The following is a 16218-nucleotide window of genomic DNA, read 5'->3' on the forward strand; positions in this document are numbered from 1 at the left end:
CAACCATCTATAACAATCCAGACCAGGTATCGACGCAAAGCATAACACATGCACTCGCACAGCAGGAAGGGATAGCCGAAAAGAAAAAGTAATAATCAAAAGAAAAAAGCAAAGTGAAGGAGCTAGATATGCTCATGCAACGCCTGGGCCATGCACATGCATGAAACAGAGGATTAGTAGTACTTTTGGTGCTTTCTTTTCTTTTGTTTTTCCACTTCCGACTGCCGAGGCAAACAAATTGGTATCATTTACTCGAATTCGTCATGAACGGGAATTGGCTTCTCGGCCAATGCGATTAAGCGGAAGATGTGTCGCGCCTTGGCGCCGAAGTCATCATCGAGGTAGTCAACGATTGCAGAGTCTGTAGGATGTACATGTGGTTAGACATCATTCCAAAAGAAACAGGGAGAAAGGTATTCTTACGGAGAGTGCTGCGGTTGTCAAACATCACAATTGTCTTGGGTTGCCATCGCACTCTAGCCTGGAAGTCATGGCCAGTCATCATGTGATTCATGAGGAAGTCGAGCAGGCATCGCTGCTCGGGCTCCTTAAGACCCTGGACTTTGGTGATGAATTCGCCGTTGAGGAACAGGCACTTCTCGCCGGTAACAGGGTGCACCCGAACAAGAGGGTGGACAGTGTCAACTGGGTCTTTGCGCACCAAACCTCCTGTTAGGCGCGTGTGGTTGATCATCTTCGCAGAAGAATGAACCACCTTGAGAGTGTCCAAAAAGGAGCAGAACGTAGGAGAAAGGCGCCTAAACAAAGTACCATCAGGTTAGCGATCATTCTCCTAACTCTTGGCTATGGCAGCAATTGCTCCACAGCCCATTCAATTTTGATAGTGAAGACTTACTTGTACGCCATATCGGTCGCTGCGAAAACGGTGTCACCGCCCACCTCGGGGCCCTCCAACAATCCAAGCATGACATAGCCGGGGGGCTGGATCTCGTAACTCACATCCTGATGCCAAAGCGTGGTCGTTGTCCGCTGCTCCATGAAGCGCGCAATCTCGTCTCGGTTTCCATCGCGGTGGATGACGTGAAAACCTGGATGGCCGCGAACCGAACCCGAAACGGGCTGATAATTGGGTTTACCGAAATAGCGCATAAACTCTTCCTGGCGCGCTGGACCCGCATCGATTAAATCCTGGTTAGGAAAAGCGACAACTTTGCGCTCGGAGATAAGCAATGCGAGTTCATCTTTGGCCGCGTTCGACAGCTGGCTCAGCTGGACACCTTCGATAACACTTCCAATTTGAGGTTGGATGTGGTTGACCTTGGCGTTGCCGCTCAACAGATTACGCTTGGAGGTGTCTTTAACCCGCAGGGCGGGATCTTCGTACTCAAATGGAGGCAGTGGATCAAACCAGATTTTGTCCCAAGTCGGCAGATACTCGGGGTACCTGGTGCGGGCATAGCTCTCCTTTTTGACGTCCACATAGGGAATGTTGATGTCGTAACTGATCGGCGCTTCAGGCTTGTGGGCATTCACGGCCTGCGGCTTGTTTGGCCGCAACACGGGAGCCGAAGAAGGCATGGTTTGGGCAGAATTATTTTATTGTCTTCTGGAAGGGAGGGGTTGGGAAAAAGAAAAGGTTTGACCGACGATCAAATTGGTCGAGGCCTAGAGAGAAGAGGGCAGAGAAGGATAAAAAGAAAAAGTTGCACAGGAATAGAGTCGAAAATAACCAAAGGGGTATAGAGTTTTTGAGAGAAGCTTTAAGCTCAGCCAAAATATCGAAAAGCTTGTTCAATGGATAGAAAGAAAAAGAAAATAGAAAACTTGGGACGAGAGGGCGAGGATGACAGGATAAATAAATATCTGATAGCGAAGGTGGCCTCCACTACCTCCCGTCGTCATCGTATCCATCCATGCCCGATAGAGATACTGTACAAAGATACAGGGCCAAGTGGATGATATGGTCGCAGTGGCGCCAATGGACCGTCGCGATGACCCTGCACACAACGGTGTCTTCGCTAAAACATTTACTAGTAGACTATCCCTTTCATCTCCGCTCCGAGAATGCGCTGGGGATTTACCAAAATTGTTCATGGTGGACGAAAAGTGCGTTCTATGACATGACGACAGGGGGTGTACAGGAAAAGCTCCTGGATGGGCCTGAACGACCGGCCGGGGCTTTTGCTCGTCATAGGATGGGAAGCGGGGACCGGGGGGTAAGGTGGCGGCAGGAAGCAGAGCGGGACCACTCACAGATGGGACAGGACAGAAAGGATGCTGTTCGAAAAGGGTGATTCAGAAGAGAGAGCGCGCGCAGACAGACAGACGAGGAGCAAAGCAGGAAGAGTCAGCGCCGACGAGAGTGTGAGATGGAAGGAAGCGGTCAAGGGGCCCAAATGGGTCGCGGGCCATCGGAGCGTCCACTCGATATACATAGCTTCCGCATCGGACGACAGAGAACTTGCAGCAGAAGTTCGCTCATGGCTTCGATTATCTCAGGCACAAGTGAGCGCCCGCTATAGCGATTGGAGGGAGTGAGGATGGCTTCTGTTAGACTGTTGCCCAAGGCCGACGATAGCTAGCTCATCGAGTAATCATGCCTGTTCACTCCCTGATCCCGGCGTGTTCCGGGGCTCTGGCACTTTGCAGTATCGTTTCATTCTATTCGTTTCTGGTGCGGTTTCACCGCCAGACACACGAATGATAAGCGGCTGAGAGTGCAGCAGAGTGGATGGATTTTGAGAACCATGCAGCTATGCACGTTTGGACAGTGTTAATTTTGAGCCTGGTCCCTCTGAACCGGCCCGGAATGGGTGACCGGCTTAAACGCTATTGATATTTGATCGTACAATCTGTCCTGTACTTGTCCGAGCTGCAGCTGCAGTCCCCGGTAGCTCTGCTATCTTGCATCTTCCTTGCATCGCTCAATGGCCTCGATATGTTGTATCTCGCCTTCGAGCTTGTTGTGCTGCTGTTCTACTGTGGACCGGCTGTACACATTAAGCCCAACTTGCGAATGGAGGGTCTGCAGCGGGTCCTTTTCCGCGCCCTCGGCTGGTGCTGATAAGGCAAATGCAGCCAGGTTGACGTTGATGGAGAAGACCATCATCCGGCTAGTACTCCGTATCTTGGCTCGATTGCGATGGACTCGTCAGGATAATTTGAAGGCTGGCTGAGCTGAGCGATCTAATCGTGTACTTTTTCCCCCTGCAAGACAAGGACTAGGGGTAATTAAATGGGAATGTGCTGCAAGTTCCCCGATTATCGATCGATTTTTTTTCTTTTCTTTTTCTTTTGCTTTATTAATTTTTCTTTTCTCCCCCTGACATTTTTGCTGGCTATTCCAGTGCGTCGGTCTATTAGAGGAAAACCATCGGTGTAAAAAACTCAGTGTTGCACAAAATGCACATAGAGTTTGCTCCGGCGTGTCTTTTAGTGGGATTGCGATAGACTACCAAGCGGAGAATTTTGGGAGAGAAGATGCCATCATCTCAGCCCTTTGCCCAACCGGTCACGGAGAGCGAACTAATGAAGCGTCACTAGTGTCAGTAGTTGAGTAGCCTATTCCAGAGCAGCAGGATCAGGCCGAATAATGCGCTTGTTTCGTAGCCAAGACACTGGCGATGCTCATATTCATTTCGGGCATGCGGTCCAACACCGGTGGTTTATCATGGTTCTCCACACAGGCACACTAGGCCAAACGATGTCCCTTCTAGTACCTCTCTCACAATCAATCAGCCCCATCGATGATCCAGGCGGACGTAGAATGTTTCCACATGTTCCATGACACGTCGAAAGACTCGAAAATCGAAACTTGGACACGGATCAGATAAAAAGCTGCATCTAGTTTTCGGTTGACGATCCAGAAGGGCCCAAATTGGAAATGGCAACACCACTAGGAGCACTCCTATGCACCCAGCCGTCTTGATTATCTAAATGTTGAGGCCTCTTCGACTACATCTCTGCTACGTCATGCAGTTGATGATTGACATCGCGACTCCGTCTGGCGCACTTCTTTTTGCGTAGTGTGAGCAGATTTCTCGTCTGACAGACCACTTTTTTACGCGATAGAAACATCGAATTGTCTCCATCTGGCCAAGCATCTGAACAAAGATGGAAATGTTGACGCCATCCGATCCGGATTGGGTGGCCATGCGGGAGGGTGCATGCATGTTCTTGGGTCTCGTAGACTTGTCCTCGACGGCTCCTGAGGTTTGGGTATATACTATGGGAAAGAAAGTGTGGTTCGACACACCCTCCAGAAACTACCGGTGGCCAGCGGTCAAACCTTGGCCCCAAAGGTCCGGGGAAATGGGTGTCGACTACTGACTGTTGAGTCGTCCCACGGGTACTCTTGCCGAGCTAGGAGGAGTTCCGGTCTTGTAGGCTTGGAGTAGTCTGACGCCAAGTGCCATCTTCCCGACGTCCGGACTAATGCATTCTGAATAGTCCCAGTCCAAATCATCATTGAATTCGATAGTCGATGATGGATGGCAGAAATTTTTAATTTTCCTCGATCGGGGGTCTCGGCTGCATTCCGTAGGAGCCAGGAGGAGACAGGTCCAGAGATAGGAAGGGAAGCCCACAGCGACAGGCATTATTATCATCATCCTTGCGCTACTAGCTGTACGGGAGTCTCGGTAACGCGTCAGTCCAGTTCGCCACAAAGGATGGACGGGAGGAACTCAGTAAAGATCAACCTAGCGCTGTCACAAAATGGTTAATAGCCGGGACCACAACCTTCAACACTTGGAAGACGGAAGACTTGCGGTGAGAAACCCCCCTAGAGGAGCCGAGATCCTTGGTCCCGGGATATGGAAATACCCGTTGACATTTGATGATGGATGAGAGATCACAAAAAGGGTAGTTTTTGTTGATGATGGTAAAATGATCACAATGATACTAGTAGTGTTGGAGAAGCAGGGAGCTCGCCAGTCTCCCATCTTTCCAACGACACTAAACTTAACTTAACTTGGAAAAGCAACCAGTGACCAAAGAATCATCCATTGCACGATCCACGCGACTAAGCTTAAGCTATGTTTAGGAGAATCAGACTCGCGTGCGGTCGAAAAAGCAAATATCCTCCTAGGCGTGCGTTTCTTTCTACTGTGTATCCAGTCCTTCGGGTCTGCTGGCGAACGGCGGGGACTTTTGTTTGCTTTTTCTGCGCGGTCACCTGACGTTGCCAGCCTGTTGAGCTTCTGTTGATCTTTTTTTTTGTTATCTGATCTGGACAGGACACCATCCCAACAACCCCTACTCGACTAGGAGGCCAATTCCTGGAATCTTCTCTTTAGCTCCTAGCCTCCTGTCCTGTCCTAGTCTTGTTCCTGACGTGCCGATCCCAGGAACCGACTCAATTGACTTGTCCTATCTCCGATCCCGAGTCGTCTAGCTGCTACGGTCGGAAACCTGGCACCTCCGTCATGGCTGGCTCACCACCCGCCTCGCTGTGGAGTCGCAAGCGCGATTTGACGTATTTTTTGTTCTTCGCAATTCACATTCCGCTCATCTTCTGTATGTGGTGGGCGTATTCGGGTTTTAACCAAAATGGAATGACGGACTCGCTGACCCATACCGTTAGTGGTTGACACCGTTCCTCTTCTCCCCTCTTTCCTCCAGACGGAATTGAGTACACACATCCGTGGATTCTACATCGATACTTTCCATGACAAATTTTTTGAGAATCCGGCTCCAGTATGGTTTCAGACCTTCATTTGGATGGAGTTGTTGTACCATTCTCCCCTGAGTCTCTGGGCCTTGGGTGCTCTACTCCGAGGTAGGAATTTTGCTCCCCCTACCCTCACTCAATTGAGCCCCATTAACTAACTCCAACCGTTAGATGACCCCATGGTCCCCGTTCACTTGCTGGTCTTCGGGGTACAGGCTTTCCTCACCTCCTTGACATGTTTGGTAGACTTGTGGAGTTGGACGGATCGGACCGAGACCCAGAAGCAAAATCTCACCATGCTGTACATTCCGTATGTTGTGTTGGGTAAGCATCTTCATCTATTGTTGTGTTTTGTTTTGAGCCTTTGTCAGCTTACTGATACTTTATAGGGGCTTACATGGCCTTGGATATGGTCTGCAGACTACGTGGGCGTTTGCTCCAGAAAACAAAGCGTGAGTAAATGCTGAGACTTCGGTTCATTCCGGGCTAGGGTCGTTGATGCGGTGGAAACGACGTTCAATGATCAAATATTCCAGCTCTCATTGCTATTGTGATGGATATAGAAGATGCTGGGTGTACCATTCACTGATTTACTGACTTTGTGGTATCATCCGATGCACATGATTCAATTCTGGTATATAAATACCTTGGTATAGAAGGTTATCTTCGTGGAAAATACGGGTTATGATATTAATATCTAAATATAGTACTGTTGTCATTTTCACCTATATGAAAAAGGCTACTCTACATGTCCCGTAGGTCACCGAATAGACAAGGACTAGGTAGATATACAAAAAATTTTATTTCAATAAAATGCCTTTGCCACAATGATCAATGTTTGCCCATCAAGCCACATAATGCAGATGCTATGTTTATTCATACCCTCAGAAGCTATATGTTGATGCTGCATTTCTTACTGTATGGTACGGCTTCAATAGTACTGCGCATCTGACGAAAGCCTCACTCTGCATAGAAACCTTGCATTTTTATGACTCGAGGGTGTTGATTTATATATCATTGCAGCTATAGAGTATTTACTAAAGGTATAAATTGTACAATTTAACGCCTTAAGTCTGTATCAGTATGTGTTCGATTTATCACGGATATATAGTGGTTTATCTATGCAACAAAACCCATTTTTCAAACTTAGATACGGAGTAAAACGATTTGAAAACATAAAAATTCGCTAATGTAGGATTGCTATCAACAAGACGATATAAATAAAACCAGATTGATTCTGGAACTATTGGGTTGATGTGCCGTCCACCACAAACGCCTCTATGCCTGACAAAAATCGACCAGGGCTTTAGTTTGCTTATTGTGATTATTTTGCTAACGAATAAATCTCACAACATCCTGGTGCTGCAGCGCAGGTGCAACTTGTCGTGCCACCCTTTACTATGCCAATGGCCTGCGCAGATGTCGTCATCTGCCTGGGAGATGACATATCAAAAGACATCGGTAGGGTCGCCGGATAGCGTCTCATGGTCTACACCGTAGTTTACAATCGAGTCACACACCGATTAGATCAAAAACCCAATGGCGCCATCCAGGTCCCCGTTCGCCGCGTCCAGTGCTCGAATCGCCTCCTCTCGAGTGAAGCCAAGCTCCGTGACCTTTGCGATCGAATCCTGGGGCCAACGAGACGACTGCGAAGGGGCTGGCCGGATGTTGATTCTTGGCGCAGAAGACGATGCAGCAGTAGATGACGTGCTGGGACCAGCTGCTTGGTTGTTTTGACTGCCGCTTGCTTGATGAGTAACTGCTCCAGTTCGTGCACCAACCTCGGCACCGTCAGCGCCCTTGACCATGGGCTCATCCTCAAACTCATCTAGCAGATGCTTGGGAATGTCGGCTTCTCCGAGGAAGGGCACGGCTTCATCTTGGATGACGAGAGCACCCCTTCTGAGGTCAATGCATGCCTGGTGTCGCCTCAACATATCCAAACCCAGGAGAAGATCAATGTGTTTCCCTTCCATTACGGTAAACGAACACGGCAAGAACATACTTCCGATCCTGATCTGGGCTGAATGTACGCGACCAAGGATGGTCGCCGTTCCGACACCTTTCGCGATACCGCCATAGCGTTGGTCCACCAACCTCATGATGTTACATGCGGTCGCACATTGGGGGGACATGATTGTGACCTGAGCGCCAGAGTCGACAAAGGCGTTGAGTCTATGACCGTTGACTTCAACAGGTATGTACAGCATCGTCACACGACCAAACGCTGTTTATCCGTTCTTAGCAAATTATACCATGCCCAGGGAACGGATATCGACCTACATTCGGGGTGATGTTCCATGGCATTATGAAGGTTCTCTGTCACAGCGTTCTGACGGATGACCTCCTCAATCTCCCTTTGGTTCTCTGGGTTGAAGGGGTCTGCGTTTAACATAGCAATGCGAGCCTCCTTCTCCGCCTCCTGTTGGGCCTCACGCTGCTGTTGTCGAAGGAGAACATCGCGGAACCGATGCGGATCACTGGCGGCATCCGCCAATTCTGGGTTTTGTCGTCGGACAGCATCCTGTACCCTAGGATCTCCAAGAATATGCAATCTAATTGTTTCAGGATCGGGTCCCATAGCTTGTCTGCGTTGAAGGTTCTGCTGTGCTGCCGCGCTGGGACCGCCTACACTTCGCGGCGGTGGTTGAGGGGGTCGCAAGGTAACATGGACTCCTAGCATGTCTCCTTCACCGATACCGACCTGTTCGAGGGTACTCGAGTCATTTCCCAGCAGTTGGTTATTGTAGACAATTCGTTGTGCGGAGGGAGGAACAGCGGTTTCGCATTCCACGATGGTTTTCAGGAGCTCAACCGTCATGTCCCCGCCGACTTCGAGGGTGATTATGTCGGAGTCGGCCTGGTCTGGGCGAATAACGCTGACAGTGATACGCCTGTATAGGACGGATAATCATTTAGCAAGAGCCAATGTAATGCCACCGATTTGTGATACCGCTGAAACTCACATTGTGTCCAAAGTCCGTAATGCGGGGAAGCTTCTAAGCTTGGGGAATGGTAAGACGTTGAGAGATCAAATCAAAAAGCAAATGAATGAAGGCCGTATCCGTTTTCTCGTGAGACTTATCGTACAGATGACAAAAAAGATAAAAAAGACGAGCCAAAGTCTTGGTGAAGTCGGCGATGGACTCTGGTGTCGTGAGAGAGGGGAAACAAAGAAGGGAGACGGAGGGGCGAAAAAGGGGGGTGGTGAAGGCAGAAGCGAAGGAGAGAGGAAATGACAAGGGTATATCAAGCTCAACTAAGACATCAAAAGTTGAGCAGAGATGACAAAAGATAGAGAGGAAGAGAAGGGAAAAAAGAGCGAGTTTTGGACAGCAGAGATGAGAGCGAGCGTTCGCGGTGACGTGCAGCCCGCGGCGGAGGACCGGCCAGACCCAGTCCGGCAGCTCGCCGAAACAGGCAACTCTCTTTGTCGTCAGCTGTCGTTCTCTTCCGTTCTCTTCTCTTCTCTCTATTTATTCTCTTTCTTCTCTCTGCTCTCTGCTCTCAGGACACCGTTGCCTGATTCCTGTCTTTCCCTCTCCTTGCTGAATATGTGGACTTCATTTTATCGCCGCAGAGGGATCGTTGATTCTGTCTAAGGACAGTTGAATTGCGTCAATCTTTTGCCTTGTCACTTCGTCTTCCTTCCAACGTGTCGTCGTGTCCTGGCCTCACACTATAAAATGACCCAAAACACCAGCTTCAGACTCCTACGGGCTTTCAGTTGAAAGGACTTGTGGGGTGTCAGCGCGTACTTCGTACATCCCTGGCTAATTTACTAGCCCCGCCGTGGATTCGACTGCGGCATTCAACACAATGTGTCCGGCTTCAAGAATGGTATGGAGGATACTCTCGCAACCAAGAGGGAAGATATCCGGAATTTATTCTGGCTTGATGTTATCCCGAGTTTCATGACATCATATCGAGTTTCAGATAAAAGATGCAAATGAAAGCGCGATCTTATATGCCGAGTTTCTGGGGGGTTCGACTAAAGCCGTCTTAAGGTCATTTGCATACCCTGCTCGGTCGGGTCTTTGATGAATCCAATGAAGATAGAAGTCCCTGTGGATCAGTACTGATGAGACAGTAGTCATAGCCATAGACACCTTCATATTTGCAGTGATTTTGACAAATATCCGAATGATGGTTTTTGAATGTCTCGAAGGCACCGAGGAACAAAATAGCAACTCTAGGAAGGCGAAGTTGTCTGCATCTGGCTTCCCAAAGCATCTTCAAGGAGAAAGCATCATACTGATCGTTTGACATTGACTTCAAACGCAAGCTTACTGCTATCACCGCACTACTGCCATGCAGCAATGTGATCAGCTGCATAAAAGGCCCCAGAGGCTGTTTAGGCTTGACCCCTCAATTTCGACCAGTTATTTCGCTACGTGTCAATTCCACCCATCATCCTTGGTCCCCGGCGGCCTTCAACCGTTTCATGGATAATGTGCTATATGGGCAGCCATCATATTAATTGCCACGGGATGCTTACTATGTCGACTTCGTTAGGATCACGGAGGGCCCCGGAATGCCGTTTACCTAGGATTAACAGTGCCAATAATACCCAGACCATTTGGCGTGTCGCTAGTGAAACAATTCTTGGTTGGCTTGGGTATTATATCCACTCCATCCATCTATCACCAAGACATGGAAATCAAAAATACCATCAAAGAACAAAGCACAGCGACAAGGGTCGAGTCAAGTCTTCAACCCGCCACTGGAGTACCCACAGGCATTTGAATACAACCGGCGAGCATCCAGAGGGCTGGTCTAATTTCATTCATAACCCCGGTTGTTTCACTCAATACTATTTATGTTCATATTTTTCTATTCTGGAGTTAAAGCTCAACACCAAGTTATCGATCGTACAGCTTTTTAGCTTCACCTGAAAGAAAACTAAGGCTTCCTGCAATCTGAATTAAGCGAAGAACTCTTGTTTTCAGTCCATGATTCGAACTGCACTGGACACGTCTGGCACTCCCTCGCCCTCCACTACTTTCCCATACACAATATCATCCACCGGGATCTCCCCTAAACGACTAATCACGTGGTGTAGAGTTGGCAATAACTCCCAATCTAGGCCGTCAATTTCAAAAGAAGCCTTGCTGGTCGTACGAACTCTAGTCACCTTAGATGGGACGATTTTCGAGTCCTGTGCATGCGGTACGAACACAGGGTACTCAGATTCGGCTTGACCCTTGCAGTCACGGCCAACCTTGGGAATGTATCGGTAGACCAGGATTCCGTCATCCGCTTCACCGCCAATAGTGCCCTTATCACTTTCTGGATCCTTGTCCTCGAGATCTTCCCAGTGAAAGCGCCCCCAGACAGCCCCCTGCCAGCTTGTCTGGAGATCGTACGAATGGCTGCGCTGAAAAGAATCAATGGCGGTGTACAGCTTTGGCATTCCAAGCTCCTCACGACCAGATACTATGGGATCGGCCAAATTTTCAAATAAGATCGGCATGTAGGTGCCTTTGATAACATCGCCACTGGCTTTTTTGTACTGCACGCCATGAATGTACAGCCCAATGTGGCGATAACCACCACCACCAAGCCAGTCCATGTGGTCGAGCGTTGTCTGCGAAAAGCTGGCATATGCATATGTGCTGGGGCTAATGAAGCTGTATGAGTCATTGGGAAATAGATTCTGAAGCAGCGTCCGGCTGGTCTTGAACTTGATTGATGCTGTCTTGAAGGTTGATTTCAGCGACTTCCTGGCACGATCCTGGCCGTAAAAATCCTGCCGAGGGCCAGGCATTGGCCCGAAAACAATTGGCTGTCTCCAATACATGTGAGGATTCTGGGCCCAGAGATGTTTCCGCAGGACCTGGGTGGAGTGGTCGAATTCGTCGTGGCCAAAGATATAGCTGATCATGGCCATCGCTGGGAACAAATCAGTAACTATATCGGAAATGCATACCAGGGAAGCAAACTAACACTGTGCCGGTGGAAGAGGTCCGTGAGAAGAATCGCGCGTCATTTGCTGTATGGTTGTTGCACGGTGGTGCCGAGCCTTCTCGTACAGCTTGAGTCTCTCCGATATCTCCTTAGGGTCAAGGTCACCGGATAGCATTACAGACAAGGACATAGCGTCCTCAATGGCCATCGCACCCCCGGAAGCACGATACGGCAAAAATGGATGAGCTGCGTCACCCATGACGGCCATGCGATCTTCCACCCAGGTTGGAAGTGTCTCCATGTCCAATAAGGGCCACAGCTTCAAGGTCTCAGAATCCGCTTTCCCGAGTATCCTGCACACCTGGGGACAGAAATCCTTGAAAACCTCTAGCAGGGTTTCTTTGCCCACTTGCTGGTCCCACTCGGAACCCTTCTCAATCGTGGTCATGGTGTCAGGATGGACGCACACGAAATTGAGTAGCTCGTTGTTTGAACAGGGATAGATGACCACTCGTCGATCTGGACTGTCCCACATATCAACTGAGCCCAGGTCTTCAACTAGCATTCGGGTTTCTGGATCCTCCAGGGCCTCTTTGCGAGTAATGAGGAAGCGGAATGCATTCTTTCCCGAGCTGAATGGCACGATCTCACTAGCACCGGGCAGTTTCGACCGGATCTTGCTATGCACACCATCTGCGCCGATGACAACATCACCCTGGACCACCTCGCCACTCTTGAGGGTTATAGTAGCCTGGTGTGGGTCGACGTCAACGACCTGGCTCGAGGTGTGGAGCTGCGCTGGAACGCCGGGCCCTGGTGCTTGAGCGGCATTTTTGAGGCCTTCGTGGAAACGGGCGCGATGGACGAGCAACCAAGGCTAGATGTTTAGATATTTTTAGTTTCTCAGTTTTCGAAGTTCTATCGCACGGGAAGTACTTACGTATCGCCATAATCCCGCATTTTGTTTGATATCTTGGATATTCTCTGGCTCGCCCGCAGGGCTAAATGCACGATGCTGCTCTTATCATCAGCAAGCTTTTGCCACCAGGAACCTAATGAGACTGACCTTTTCTGTTTCCACGGCACCGAACTGAGTAGCATCGATCCCCAGACGTTGAAGCACGGCGTTGCAGTTTGGAGACAAGTGAATGGCAGCCCCTACCTCGTTGGCAAAGCGAGAGCGTTCAAATAACTGATAATATTAGCTTTGATAACATGATCTCATCGAGTGTTCCTGTCCGTGAATATATGGCTTACTTACCTCGACACGATGTCCTTGTTGACGCAAAGCGATAGCTAGTGTCTAGTATATCATCGTCAACATTTTTGCTTCGTGGTTTCGAAGGCCAAATAGGGGACTCACCAGACCGCCGATTCCTGCACCAGCAATGAGGACCCGAAGACCCTTTTTAGACATTCCATTCGTATGATCTGAACTCATCCTGGCAGGAGAGAAAATAAAAGTTTTGATCACGGCGTGAAAGAAGAGCGTTGTCTGACGTCTTTGATGCGGTTCAATTCACGACTGTCAACCCCTCTCCCATCACATTGTTAAGTAGTCCAGACACAAGAAATTACAATTACTTCATATCGGTATTCTCGGCATCTCGTGTCCCTCACGTCAAAATGCGTCCACCAGGTCAGAAGGTCACACAGTACGTATCGGTTCAACCATTTCGGCTCCACATGCGGAGGGGAGGCAAGGGGTCGATCTCGGCTGGCGTAATGGAAATAGTCGGAAAATCGAGGGGAAGCTGAATTGTTATTTATGGCACATTTGAGCAGAGAGTATTATTGCTGCGAGACTTGCAGAACCTTTTTCGACAACCCGTGCTTGTCAACCCGTCATCATGCCGAATCCTGTCCGTGGAGATATCACTACCTGCGATGACACCTCGTTCCCTTACATCTTTGAGCAGAATGTCACCATCGCATTGAAGGATGAATCGGGACTTGTCAGATGCAATGTGTACCGACCAAAGGGCGTCGAGAGAACACCGGTACTGGTAACCTACGGTCCTTACGGAAAAGACATCCACTATAAGGAGTGGGTTCTGCACCCTTCCTATGAGCATTATATAGTATACAGTACTGACCCAATCTAGTTTTCATCCAAAGTCATTCAGCGAAGTTAACCCTGAGCATCACTCGGCACATTCCGCGTGGGAAACCCCCGACCCAGGCTTCTGGACCCAACATGGCTATGCAATTGTCCGCGCGGATGAGCGAGGAACAGGCCAGTCCCGAGGAAAGCTGGATACCATGTCACGGGAGACCAGTGAGGCTTTCTTTGACGTGGTCGAATGGGCAGCAAACCAGCCATGGTCGACTGGAAAAGTCGGCCTGCTGGGTATCAGTTACTACGCCGGCAGTCAGTGGCGGGTAGCCGCACGACAGCCCAAGGGCCTGACCTGTATGATCCCATGGGAGGGAATGTCAGACTACTATCGTGACCGTTGCCGCCACGGAGGCATCCTGTCGAACTCTTTTATCAAATTCTGGTGGGATCGTCAGGTGGTATCAAATCAATATGGCCGGCCTGGTCGTCAGGCGCGCAATTGGGGCCCGGACACCATCGAAGGCGATCTCCCAGAGGAGGAGCTAGTTGCCAACCGCCAGGACCAGACAATTGACAATGCTGAAAACAGTTTTCGAGACGATCTCTACTATGCCTCGAAGGAATACACGCAGTCCGACATCCAGGTACCATTGCTTTCGGTGGCCAACTGGGGTGGCATTCTCCTGCATCTGAGGGGTAATGTTGAGGGATATACGCAAGCGGGCTCTCAGCTGAAATTTCTGCGCTTTATAACCGGTCGCCATGACTTGCCGTTCTACTACAAAGAGGAAGTCGAAATCCAGCGCAGCTTCCTGGATGCTTTTCTCAAGGGCGATGATCGTGCAGGATGGTCCAATGGCACCGCGCCAAAGGTGGACATAGTACTGCGCAAGGGCGACATGGGATTTGATAATGCAGAGGCTGAGAAGCAGTTCCCTCGTCGGACAGAAAATGAATGGCCCATTGCCCGCACGCAGTACACCCGATACCATCTGACGTCGAATCAAGAACTGGTGAGCGGAAAACATGAAAAGTCGCGGCCGGTCAAGATTTCTTATCGTGCACTGGGTAGTATTGATGATCCGCAAATTGTGCAGTTTGCAACGGCACCGTTTGAACAGGAAACAGAAATTACCGGGCATATCGTCGCTCATTTGAACGTGTCCATGAGTCCATACCCAGGAGCACCCACGCCAAGGGATATTGATCTGTTCCTTACGCTGAGATACATTTCACCGGAAGGCAAGGAAGTCTTCTATACTGGAACAGCGGGTGACCCGGTGCCACTCTGTAAAGGTTGGCAGCGAGTTAGTCTTCGCAAGGTGAACAAAGAGCACTGTCGCAACAGGCCCTGGCTTCCGCACCGCGACTTTTACTCGACGGACGTGCTCCCTGTTATTCCTGGCGAGGTCTATGGAGTGGATGTAGAGATGTGGCCGACAAACGTGGTTGTCGAGAAAGGCGGCAAGATTGTGTTTGAGGTATCGTCTGGAGATACCCAAGGCAGTGGGATCTTCCAGCACAACTCTCCTATCGATCGGTGAGTATTTCTACCGGGCATCCTTTTGCTCTGATCTTCTAACATGCATTGTAGGGCACCGGAAAAGTTCCAAGGACAGAACCATATTAACTTTGGCCACGGCGAGAACTATGTGACCCTGCCCATCATCCCGAATGTCTAGATGAGAACATGCTGATCGGCGATGTACATGAAATGGAAGATAGACAAACCAGTACATACATAGGTTACACAATAGACAATTATGTACCACTATCCATGCACCTAATCCCAGCTTGATTAATAATGAGTTGAGAGATGAACCCCTCATCCGATGTGGTCCCGAAGACGACCGGCGAATGTCATCGTGGGCCATTTTTGAAGCCGTACTCAGTCCTGCTATAACTACTCCCCAAGCCCCCATCAACCACTGGCCAATCCATCCCAACATCAAGTCGCACAATATCTGCAAACAACATACGATCCAAGATGTCAGACACGAATCCTAAAACCCTCCGTCCCCTCTCCCGGTTCATCACCACCCACGATGCCGAAGGAAAAGCCATCTTCTCCAATGCCATATCCGAGGAAATGCCCGTGACTCCCATCCCGGACAGCGCCCATTTCTCCCTGGCGTATACAACAGAGCACTTCCCCGCCCAGTTTAACAACGACGCCGATATCCCCGAATACGAAAAATACCTGACCAACCCGCCGGGGATTGTTATTTCGACCGGTAGCGTCTGTCGGATTGTGGATGTGCAGCCGCATGCTACGAGTCCCATGCACCGGACTGTGTCGCTGGATTATGGAGTGGTGCTGGAAGGGGAGGTTGAGCTGGTGTTGGACTCGGGCGAGACGAGATTGATGAAGAGGGGAGATGTTTCTATACAACGGGGTACCAACCATGCGTGGAAGAATGTGACGCCTGATGTGGATGGGAAGGGACAATGGGCGAGACTGTTGTTTGTGTTGATGCCTTCGGAGCCAATCCAGATTGGAAGTGGAAAGTTAGAAGAAGTTGTCGATGGGATTGGTGTGAGGAAGAGTACATGATTGTCTGGATGTGCTTTTGATAGATATAGACTGATCGAGAATTGATTATATTTGATACTGCAG

General features: G+C 49.6%; 7 protein-coding genes across 7 annotated transcripts; 3 read left to right on the forward strand and 4 right to left on the reverse strand.

Moving 5' to 3' along the window:
• Positions 1–97: 97 nt before the first annotated feature.
• Positions 98–1706, reverse strand: ASPWEDRAFT_292892 (TauD/TfdA dioxygenase family protein). The gene is made up of 3 exons (XM_040833253.1): positions 857–1706; positions 424–758; positions 98–361 (listed from the first exon to the last, which is right to left on the reverse strand). The coding sequence occupies exons 1-3, from the start codon at positions 1537–1539 to the stop codon at positions 249–251; spliced, it is 1131 nt and encodes a 376-aa protein (XP_040695580.1). The 5' UTR covers positions 1540–1706; the 3' UTR covers positions 98–248.
• A 2220-nt stretch (positions 1707–3926) lies between these two features.
• ASPWEDRAFT_23951 (uncharacterized protein) lies at positions 3927–4559 on the reverse strand (the record flags this gene model as incomplete). Its single annotated transcript, XM_040832548.1, has 2 exons — positions 3927–4186; positions 4292–4559. 2 exons carry the CDS (start codon positions 4557–4559, stop codon positions 3927–3929), a joined length of 528 nt encoding a protein of 175 aa, XP_040695581.1.
• Positions 4560–5214: 655 nt separating this feature from the next.
• On the forward strand, positions 5215–6458 carry ASPWEDRAFT_35527 (EXPERA domain-containing protein). Its single transcript, XM_040834245.1, has 4 exons — positions 5215–5478; positions 5546–5740; positions 5804–5956; positions 6022–6458. Exons 1-4 carry the CDS (start codon positions 5388–5390, stop codon positions 6090–6092), a joined length of 510 nt encoding a protein of 169 aa, XP_040695582.1. The 5' UTR covers positions 5215–5387; the 3' UTR covers positions 6093–6458.
• Positions 6459–7657: 1199 nt separating this feature from the next.
• Positions 7658–8761, reverse strand: ddiA (putative DNA damage-inducible v-SNARE binding protein Ddi1). The gene is made up of 2 exons (XM_040833257.1): positions 8602–8761; positions 7658–8529 (listed from the first exon to the last, which is right to left on the reverse strand). Coding segments are annotated over exons 1-2 (684 nt in total). The 5' UTR covers positions 8604–8761; the 3' UTR covers positions 7658–7847.
• A 1819-nt stretch (positions 8762–10580) lies between these two features.
• Positions 10581–12983, reverse strand: ASPWEDRAFT_23954 (putative salicylate hydroxylase; the record flags this gene model as incomplete). Its single annotated transcript, XM_040832549.1, has 6 exons — positions 10581–11527; positions 11582–12419; positions 12483–12557; positions 12609–12734; positions 12804–12845; positions 12906–12983. 6 exons carry the CDS (start codon positions 12981–12983, stop codon positions 10581–10583), a joined length of 2106 nt encoding a protein of 701 aa, XP_040695584.1.
• A 409-nt stretch (positions 12984–13392) lies between these two features.
• ASPWEDRAFT_102307 (CocE/NonD family hydrolase) lies at positions 13393–15283 on the forward strand (the record flags this gene model as incomplete). The annotated part of the gene is made up of 3 exons (XM_040827464.1): positions 13393–13589; positions 13648–15141; positions 15196–15283. The coding sequence occupies 3 exons, from the start codon at positions 13393–13395 to the stop codon at positions 15281–15283; spliced, it is 1779 nt and encodes a 592-aa protein (XP_040695585.1).
• Positions 15284–15588: 305 nt separating this feature from the next.
• On the forward strand, positions 15589–16155 carry ASPWEDRAFT_99797 (cupin domain-containing protein; the record flags this gene model as incomplete). Its single annotated transcript, XM_040839691.1, has 1 exon — positions 15589–16155. The coding sequence occupies one exon, from the start codon at positions 15589–15591 to the stop codon at positions 16153–16155; it is 567 nt and encodes a 188-aa protein (XP_040695586.1).
• Positions 16156–16218: the final 63 nt, after the last annotated feature.

The sequence above is a fragment of the Aspergillus wentii genome, assembly GCF_001890725.1.
Source record: "Aspergillus wentii DTO 134E9 unplaced genomic scaffold ASPWEscaffold_1, whole genome shotgun sequence".
Taxonomy (NCBI): Eukaryota; Fungi; Ascomycota; class Eurotiomycetes; order Eurotiales; family Aspergillaceae; genus Aspergillus; species Aspergillus wentii.

Excerpts from the sequence above, each read along its gene's own strand:
- ASPWEDRAFT_292892 (XM_040833253.1), bottom strand. The coding sequence starts at position 1,539 with ATGCCTTCTTCGGCTCCCGTGTTGCGGCCAAACAAGCCGCAGGCCGTG. Across the intron at positions 759-856 it reads GCGACCGATATGGCGTACAA|GCGCCTTTCTCCTACGTTCT; the intron begins GTAAGTCTTCAC and ends TACTTTGTTTAG. Across the intron at positions 362-423 it reads TGACAACCGCAGCACTCTCC|ACTCTGCAATCGTTGACTAC; the intron begins GTAAGAATACCT and ends TACATCCTACAG.
- ASPWEDRAFT_35527 (XM_040834245.1), top strand. The coding sequence starts at position 5,388 with ATGGCTGGCTCACCACCCGCCTCGCTGTGGAGTCGCAAGCGCGATTTG. Across the intron at positions 5,479-5,545 it reads TCACATTCCGCTCATCTTCT|TGGTTGACACCGTTCCTCTT; the intron begins GTATGTGGTGGG and ends CCATACCGTTAG. Across the intron at positions 5,957-6,021 it reads CATTCCGTATGTTGTGTTGG|GGGCTTACATGGCCTTGGAT; the intron begins GTAAGCATCTTC and ends GATACTTTATAG.